The sequence below is a fragment of the Cyprinodon variegatus genome, unplaced genomic scaffold, assembly GCF_000732505.1.
Source record: "Cyprinodon variegatus isolate N-32 unplaced genomic scaffold, C_variegatus-1.0 Scaffold1520, whole genome shotgun sequence".
Lineage (NCBI taxonomy): Eukaryota > Metazoa > Chordata > Actinopteri > Cyprinodontiformes > Cyprinodontidae > Cyprinodon > Cyprinodon variegatus.
This window is the reverse complement of record NW_015151973.1, coordinates 101,005-110,686: the sequence shown is the minus strand read 5'-3', so window position 1 is coordinate 110,686 and position 9,682 is coordinate 101,005. Positions and strand designations below refer to the sequence as shown.

The 9,682-nt window shown below is 41.0% G+C and overlaps 1 protein-coding gene across 1 annotated transcript in view; it reads right to left on the bottom strand.

Moving 5' to 3' along the window:
* Nucleotides 1-9,682, bottom strand: part of LOC107103746 (kalirin-like) — a gene marked incomplete at its 3' end in the record, with an annotated part of 72,886 nt that overhangs the window by 9,490 nt on the left and 53,714 nt on the right. The window contains exons 18-25 of the mRNA XM_015403560.1: nucleotides 8,762-8,830; nucleotides 4,697-4,846; nucleotides 4,465-4,614; nucleotides 4,262-4,376; nucleotides 4,025-4,140; nucleotides 2,060-2,182; nucleotides 289-471; nucleotides 81-202 (exon numbers count right to left, since the gene is read on the bottom strand). Coding sequence (XP_015259046.1) covers nucleotides 81-202; nucleotides 289-471; nucleotides 2,060-2,182; nucleotides 4,025-4,140; nucleotides 4,262-4,376; nucleotides 4,465-4,614; nucleotides 4,697-4,846; nucleotides 8,762-8,830 — 1,028 coding nt within the window. The remainder of the gene's footprint in view (nucleotides 1-80; nucleotides 203-288; nucleotides 472-2,059; nucleotides 2,183-4,024; nucleotides 4,141-4,261; nucleotides 4,377-4,464; nucleotides 4,615-4,696; nucleotides 4,847-8,761; nucleotides 8,831-9,682) is intronic.

Genomic DNA, 9,682 nt, shown 5'->3' with positions numbered 1-9,682 from the left:
AAAAAAAAGGCAACTCTGAGCTCCACAGGTGGCCCCGTCCAGGAAACACACAGCCAGGAAAGATTAAGGAAAGGACTCACTCTTTCTTTCTGGCCGACTTCCTTTTCTCCTCATTGACCTCATGATTGGGATCCCGTAGTTTGACCTCAGGGTCGTCCGTCAAACTTGCAGGCATGATGTCCAGCTCCAGGTCTTTATTGTCCTGCAGACAGAGCGAACCTTTTCTCAGCGTTTGGAACCATTTCTAACCTCCGTCAGTAAGGCGCTGGCTCCTGTCCAATGGTTCACCTCAGAGCTGACGCCCAGGCTCCTCTCCAGGCTCTCCTGATATTTGGCCATGCGCACAGAGAAGTCCCGGTATCTGCGGTCCACTGTGCTGACCCAGCGCTTCAGCTCCGACACGTGGGCGTGGCCTTTCTCCACCAGATTGTCTGCCAGCTGGATCAGAAGCTTCACCTTCTCCTTGGTTTGCTGGAAGTTGACGGGACACTCAGGGTTACACTGACCAACATAGAGGTCCAAGTTTAACAATTAGAGAATTCATTTCATCACTATTACTAGTTCAGATCCCAGCTTGGCTGTTTATCCTTCCTATAATCACTTAGAGTTTTTATTGAAACTGACAGCAAATATGTTGGTGAAGATTCTCAGTCATCCAGGTCAGAGTCATTCCAAAAAAAAGTTCAAAAACAAAGAAAAAGAATTTTGGACAAAGAAAATAGGTGGTTTGAGAGCGGCGTGAAGTAAGCCATCTATTACCACATTTACAGCTACCCTTGAAAAACCGATCCATGCCAAGACCGGTCTGAGCTCGGATCAGTTAACCAGGCCGAGCTCGGTTCTGACGACAGTTAACACATCACTCTATCTCGGTTCCTCGATTCCTCGCCTCCTAGTGACGATCTGCGGTATTACTGCCAGAATTGAAGGAGGAAATCAAGCAGCTGGTGGTGGTAATGCACCAAAAGTTGTTTGCCAACCACCATAAAACACAAGAAGAAGAAGATGAAGAAAGAGGTAATCAAGCAAATCAAAATGGCGGCACCCGTCACATTCAGAAAGTTATGCTTGATCATTATTATCATCCCAGGTCGCACCACGCTCTTTTGAAGCCATTATTTAAAATGTTGCGTGGAGAAGATTTTGATTGTTGTTTATAGTTGTTCTTCTTCTTCTGTTTTATGTTAGTTGGCAAGCAACTTCCGGAGGGGCATTACCGCCAACTAGTGGAATGGAGTGTGAATCGGGATGTGCAGCCAGACGGAGATGAGGCATTCTGCTCATGGGCTCTTGTTATCAGAGAACCGATCCAGGGAAAAACCGAGCCGATCCCACCTCTGGAACTGGTCTGCAGTTAGCGCGGTTCGGTTGTGTCTAGCTCGGTTCAGTTCAATTTGCTTTCCATTTACATACGATAAGTTATCTCAGTTACTGAGCTTGGACAGGTCTCAGCACGGGTTTTCAAGGGTAGTGTAAATGAGGTATATGTTAGTTAAGAATAACCAGCCTTAAAGAGCGGGGCTGGACTCATCTTTAAACTTTCAAAAACCTACAATGCAGCAATTGAGTTGATTCCTTCCCGCTATCACTGCAACCCCAACCCCTTTACAGGGGAACAGAAGACCTCGCCTAGTCAGCCAGGCCAACAATTCCCTTTAACTACACCCCTATCAGAGACATAGACAGGTATTGGGCATTGAGGGCGAACAAAGAATCCTAACGACCCCCATTCCAAAGAGGTCGTACTTTTCTATTTGATTGTTTTCTAAACAAAAACAAAGCTTTGTTGGGCTACTGCATAAAGCCTCGAACTCAGCGCTATTCCTGACATTTTGAATTGAAAAAGCTTCCTGGATGGGAGGCAAAACATCTTCAAACTTGGGGGAAAAAAAGTCCGGTAAATTGTTTTCTAACTTTTTGAACTCTGTAACATCTTTTATGTTTATTTGAGACCAAAAATTTCTCAAAGCACAAAAATCAAAAAGCAAACATTTGGTTTTATTTCTTAAATCCCAGCTTGTTTTCATCCTCGTTCCTGTCCTCCAGACACACAGCGTACCTTAGCAGAGAGTCTAAAGTGATGGTAGTCATTGAGCAGCTGCTGTGTTTCCTCACTGCTCTCCCCAGGAGATGTATGTGTAGTCAGGTAAACGTCTCCTGTCTCCTGAATCCAGTCCAAAGCCTGGAAACAAACAGAAATCTAAGATTCAGAGACGGATTCATCTCAAATATTGCTGACTGCAGCAGAATAACCCAAACCTTAAATGATTATTTAAAAAAATCCACCTTTTTTTAGAGGGAATTTATTCAGTGGGTTAAAAACATGTTTCACTTTATAGTTTCTAATAAAATCCTCAACAAATGAGTTGGAATATTTCCTCTTGACTCCTGCTGTTCTTAACCTTCACTGCAAAAAAAATGGCATTTTTCTTGAATTAAGGAGGTAAGTGACACACTTTGCCAATAGAATAAGCTCATTTTCATCTAGAATAAGAAGAAAACAATTGCATTTTCTTATTTCAAGTGAATATTATCCAATTATTTTATTTTAAAAGTAAAACTCATTCCAATGACAAATTGTGCACTGATTTTAAGAAAGTTTTACTTATTTTTAGATTGTTTTTGCAGTGCAGGGAGACTTTATTAATCACTTTTTCCCCATGAGGTATAATTTGATGTGCACTGCAAAAACGATCTAGAAATAAGTGAAAATGTCTTAAATTAAGTGAATTTACTCTTAATTTGAGCAGGAAAATAAGATCGTTTGCCAATGGAATTTGTATTTTTAAGTTAATTAGATAATATGCACTTGAAATAAGACAATGCAGTTCTTTTTTCTTATTTTAAGTGTAAATTTTCTCGTTTCATTGGCAAAATGTCTAACTTACTAACAATTCAAGAAAAAATGTACTTATTTTAAGAAAAAAAATTACTTAATTTGATTTACATTTTTTGCAGTGTGACAGATTTATTTCATCACAGGTTCTGAACCAAAGTAGGACAGTTGAACTAAATATCTACTAAACTAAAAACAGCAGAAAGAAATGGCATCAGCAACCATCAGCTCCAGATTTGAGGTTGATGCTTGTTTGGGAGAAATCCCAGAAATAAACAAGCTTTATCTTTGAGACGAGGGTTTTCCTTAACACATAAAGAATTTACAGTAAATATCAGAAAGTAAAAGGTTCTCATATGTAAGGATATTAAATATGTGCAATTGTACTGAAGTTCATTTGCAAATGTGCATGGTTTGTTTCTGGATGTTTAGGGGAGTGGCTTCTGCTTCAGTGTTAGTCGGGTAATTGGAGTGGAGCCACACAGTTTTTTCATCTCATTTACATTTCTCCTAATCTTCATTTATTATTTTATTTTTATGGAAATGTAATATCTATAATGTTCTTTATTCTTGAAATAAATAGCTTAACCTAACGGTTTGTTTTTGCACGTTCAAGTGGATCACAGAGGGGAAAAGACCATCTAGTTTATGGCTTCATTACTTAGGATTCTACAACTGAGATCGACCTAAGAATGAAATAAGTAGGAAGACAAGCTTCTCATGCTTAACCAAATATTTCAGATGATCTGTGATGCTGTGAGCCTGTTTTTCTTCAAAAGCTCCAGAGAACCTGATTAGAGTTCATTAGCATCATTAATGATTTGATTTTAAAAAGTATGAGTTAGTAGATTGCAAAAGGTCGCCTTCGCTTCGGTAGGATTACCCAAAATATACGGCTAATCTAACAGAAATGATTTTTCCTGTAGAAAGGCTGCTGGCTGAGCTGAAGGGAAGCATCAGCATCAGCATCAGAAAGGAGCCAGGATGATCTCTGTCTGCTCAGACTCTGAGAAATGTCATATTAGCATGACCAGCAGGGCGATTGATCACTGGGCCAGAATTCATTCACAGCATGGCGTGTTTCCCTAAATTCCTCCTTAAATGGAATCAAATCAAGGGATGATTGTTGTTTACATGTTTGATTTTTTTTTTTTTTATTATGAGGAAGCCAAACACATATGTTCTGACCTGTTTGGCACTGCGTTCAAACACCAAGTACTGCTGACACTGGTCCAGCCTTCGTTTCTTCAGCGTCCAGAAGTGAAGAACCCGGTTCTCCCTCTGCAGCAGCTCGTTCAGAATGGCTGCACACAGAAGCACATCAACCCTGCTTAGCTGAGCCGACCCTACAGCATGTTAATGGAATCCTATGCATGTGACTTTCTCTGCTGCTCCACCAGCAGGGGTCACCATAGAGCCACGTACCTTTAACCTGCTGCTCAGGTCCTCTAGCGTGGCCTGCGGCTCCAGGTGTGCTCACATTGTTTCTGTGGATGTATTTCAGGAACACCTCAGCATTCCTCCGCGCCAGCGTGCACGCCTAAAATCACAAAATGCGTCCACACAGATTTGATTGGACATCATTTCTACCTGACGAGCTCCATGAGTGGCCTGATCTGTTACTCCACCTTCAGGAAGGCTTCCTTCTGCTCCAGGTGCTTGCTGATCAGGGGCAGCAGATGATCACTCTCCACTGAACTCCCAAGTTTGTCATGGCTCCCACACCAGTCTTCATCCCTGCGGTACTCCTGCTCCAGGCTCTCCAACACGCTGCACACCTGCAGGGATACAGACTGGCAGTGTGGATCATCGCTGGAAGAATCCACCGGCTGTGTAAGGGAAAGGAGGCGTGAAGATTACCTGCTCTGACGTCTTGTAGAAGGCCACAGAGGCGTTGACCAGCTTCAGGCGGTCCTCCATCTTTAGCATCAGCTGCTGCCAGTGGATGGCCACCTTCTCAGCACAGCCGCGGATCGCCTCAGGGTCATAGTGACCCGCCTGCAGCATCATCTGGGAGAGTCAGGGACAAAGGGCAGGTGTAAGCAGATACCTTGAAGCAAGAAGGTTCCGGGATTGATTCACATGGAGTTTGCATGTTGTCCCTGAGCAAGCGTGGATTCTCTCCAGGTACTCTGACTTCCTCCCACAGTCCAAAAACATGAATTGAGTTCTCTAAATTCTCTTTAGGTGTGAGTATGTGTGAATGGTTGTTTGTCTCTTTGTTGCCCTGTGATGGACAGGTGACCTGTCCGGGATGGACCCCGCCTCTCGCCCGTAGACAGCGGGAGATAGGCACCAGCAGCCCTCGAAACGTCTGTTTTTCAAAGACATTAGCCATTGGATGGGAATCACTAAACCATGTGATGCTTTTAAATCATCACACATCCCTTCATTTCTGAGGGTAGCCCCATGGAGACGTCCCCTGACATGAGTTTATTCAGCACTTAGATATTATTTTAAATTCTAGAGATTAACTTGTAATTTTAAGGATCCATAGTTTGTTTACTTTCAGTCCTTCTGAAGTTTTCTCCTTTCTGGATTTGGTTCCTGTTGATCATCTGAATGGGGCTCTCAGTGTCTCCCATCATATACCAACCCTCGTCTTCTATTTCAAACTTTACACATTTGAGCAGTCGCTTTTTTTTTTCTTACCTCTGGGAGCATTTCATGGTCAGAATTAATTAGGGATTTTCTGTTGGATGTCCAGTTCCGGAAAGATAATGAATTGGTTTCTGTGTTTTCTTCATGTAAATAATTTTACTTCTGCTTTTAAAAAGGTGATCGCTGTGATAATAATCATTTATCAAGGACATTTAGTTAACAGCAGCTGTGAAACTGCACCCTGAATCTATCATTAAGTGTTTGTGAGCCTTTAGCGTCTATCTGAACCCATTTTCTCACATGCGCCTTCAGAGAATTGTCTTAATTGAGCCACAGAAATGTTTTTCTCAGTGAAATACCCTGTTTATATCTGCAGTTGAGAAAACAGTTAGAGAATGCAAATAGTTACACCTTAGATCTCCTTCCTCTTTGCTCCCTGCTGCGCTGCAGACAGTCATGCTAAATGTTCCTCTAATCTGCTCTTTATTGGTTATATGCAGATTTAATCTAATGGTTCTGGAATAGTGTGACCCCTGCTTAATGTTATTACTATGTATATTTGCAATGCAACTTGTTAAATTAAAGATTATTCTTATATATATCACCAATTATACAGCCAGTTAAAGCCTGTTAATGAGCGAAAATATTGTTATATTTAAAAGTCATGAAAGTTTTTACAGATATCAGCTTCTAAAAGCTATTAATTATGTATTTATGGCACTTCTCTGCCCTGTGATGATTCTTTCCCTCTCTTCTAATGTTTAAGACCAGCAGCCATCCTGTTTGCTGCAACATTGAGCTTTAAGAAGGGTTTGTTCATTTTGGTTTTAATAGAGGCTGTTTTCACGTTTTTTATAGTGGTAATGGTGGAGCACAGCTGAAGGACAGTCCAGCTGGCCTTACTGGCAGATGGAAGTTGCATCGAATGCAGATGGTTTGGAAATGGAGGCTGAGTAGCAGAGCAGTAGAACTGCTCCACTGCCTTCTTCTAATGTTTGCCCCTGGATAAAATGAGTGGATATTCACTGCTTTACAGTTATGGGCAGCAAAGTTAATCTTTATAACCATCTCCATGGTGACATGTCTGCAGGTCTCAGCAGTGCTGATGTAAACTTTCTGTCCAGGTGGTAAAACAGTGCATGAATGTCTGAGGCAAAGAAGGATTTACTCATCTTCTGGTACAACAGGTGGTTACCATGGAAACTGAAGGGTCGTTCTTGCTGGCCCAGGAGTGACTACTTAGGTCACCTGATAAATATATCGCGGCAGTAGATGTGACGGGGGTCGCTTGCCTCCCGTTTAAAAAAAACAACCTTTCTTTTCATTTCAGTTTTTCCTTAATTCAATAAAAGACCTTTAAAATGTTTTTATTGGCTCTCGGACTGTTTGATCCTTCGCTGATGAATATTTATCTTTAGTTGCATCCTTTTTCGATTTCCCTCCTTTAAAAGTTTTTCGTCCCCATGTCCTTAAACCAAATCCTGTGGCTTAATGTCATCAGTAATGCAGCTAAATGTCTAATTCCCATGTAATTTTTATAAATTTTATATCATTGGAAAACCTTGCATATCATTGGAAAACCTTGCATAACCCGTTTCCATTTATCTTAGTTCTACTCTAACTAATTTTGAACTTGAATACAACTTATATAAACCTCTGCAACATTCTACAGGGAGATAAAACTTATTGGAGTTAATAAAACACATTTCCTCACTATAGAATAAGTGGATATGACTTAAAAATTCCTTGAAAGGTACAAGATGACTTTTTGAATTCATAAACTCCTTCGAAAAAGCATCTTGCCGGGAGCCAATAGATGCATTAGCATTGATTCAGAAACATTATCACCAATGAAATAACGTCTATGATGTCAACGCGTCAACCAGAGGCGGAAGGCTGAAGCAAAACAAACATGGCTACGCTGGTTTTAGCTGGAATACCATCTATTTCTTTATGTAAGACAAGCAGAAAGACATAATTTTTGCCTTAGTGGAGGGGAAGATGTTTGCACCTTCCACCCTGCCTGATTTGGTAAGAGTTTGATTTATCAGTTAACTCGACTAGTCGTGAAACAAATCAAGCTGCTAGTGCTGCTGTGATTGGCTTAAAACTTGACCTGGGAGGTAGGCACCCAATCATGAATAACCCTCCCCTTTGTGAATGTTTTCTACAGGAGCCTTCCCTGATCAACACGTGTAGTTTAATTAGAAATCCACATGTATCATTCTGGCTTCTATCAGGTAAAGCGCCTGTCACACCTTGACAATTTAGCCAGCGTTTGCCTGATGTATGAAAAATCTTGCAAAAACGCTGGCATCTATTGGATAAGTTATGGGTACATTTTGTATAAGTTGCAAATGAGCATGCTAAAGCACACTGGCACATCTCAACATACGGCAAGTACATCGAGAAGTTTTAAGCTTGCTCAAAATTTCTCGACGTCAGCGGGCGTATGCAATATGTCGAGCATAAGTGTAAGCTACTCATAAGTTTGGGCGTCTAGCCAATCCAAAACCTATGAGTAACTTGTTCATAATTTATCAAGAACTTATCTCCAACGCATATATCAACGTATTTGACATGTTCCTCACTCACAGCTACTGTATAATGGCAAATTGCAACCGTTTCGGTATAAAGGGGGTTCACAGGAGGAAACCGTCAGTTCTCCTCCAGACTTCATCCCCATTATAGGGTGAGTATGAAGGTGAGTTTGATTAATCCTCCCTGTGTTCACACCCACAGCTACAAACAACAAACTTCCTAGCAGACATGATGCTGAATCTGCTGCGACTGCAAACCTTCTTTTGTTCTTTTTCTTTTTTCTTTTTATTTATCCTTTCTTTTTAGATGGGCGTTAAACAGCAGCTAGGTTAATAATGCGATCAAAGACATCTTTTTATGCAGACCGGGCGCCTCCGATGCGCCTGAGGGGAGCAGCTTTGACTGATGCTTCGTAAATGCATCATTTCATGGGCATTACGCTGCTAAGTTCTGAATTTGTTATGAATACTCTATGTATATGCTCAAAATTGAAAAATACATAGAAAGTTCAGCATTTTAGAAGATTCTGGGACGTCGGGCATACTTTGGCTAAATCGACAAAGTGTGACAGGATCCTTACAAAGTGACAGATGGTCCGTTTGAAATCTCCTACTTTGTCCCTGAAAACTAAATCTAGTTTTCCCACTTTCCCACTCTGCTGTGTGTGTTAGCTCATGACAGTGGATGTGCAATATCTTAAAAACACAAAATAAATCTGACTGATATGAGGTTTACTTTTTCCATCACGACTACAATGAGAACAATAGCAGGCGATGGGCCTACCTCAGCCTTTTGCTGCACCTGCAGAGCACTTTGATGAGTCTTCTGGAGGGAAGTGGCGTGAAATAGAGACTGTAGGAGAGAAGAACTTTCAGTAAATGTATAATAACTTTTTATACATATCGTACACGTTTATAATCATCACTGTTCAAGTCATCGTCCCTTAAAAGGTTCATATGTTTGTGCGGTTGTGAGCCCCTGTTTTAGAAGAAGAGTGAGGACCAGTTTCTTTTAGATTGAGGTTAAGTTCAGGGTAAAGGTGTGAACTGATTTACGGTTAGGGTGAGGTATGCACTGGTAATGGTTAGGTTTAGGGTTATTTTTAGGGTTAGGGAAAATCAATGGGAATCCACACATGGTCCTCACTACTTTAGCTATATATACATGTTTTAGATAAAGTAGCCATTAGGTATATATGTAGCCATCATATCTACAGTAGTAGCCATTATATATACAGTAGCCATTATATATACAGTAGTAGCCATTCAAAATTTCCCCACTTTTCTTGTTGGGCCCTTGGCTGGTCCCCTATAATTAATTTTTAAATATCAATCTTTGTACTAAAATATTCTTTATGTCATGATTTGTTAACATTATGATCCAAAGAGAAGCGTGATCTCCTGGTCAGACCCTGTAATTCAGTGAAAGGCTGGTCAGAGTAAAAAAATACGCAAGCCGAGGAGAAGGCCCGTGGCTGGAAGTTGGAGGGGATTTGCTGCCATTCGGCTGGCTTTTGACTGGGAAGAGCCATTTTTAATGGCTGCTACTGTATGTACCAACCTCATGAGAACCAACAGGTCTTATGGGGTCCAAAGTCTACTCCTGATGTAGAGGACCCCCAATTTTAAATGTTATGGGGTCGATCTATTAGCCTGACGTTGTCCAACTCAATTCTAGTCAGAATATGAGTCTGATACTGCTCCA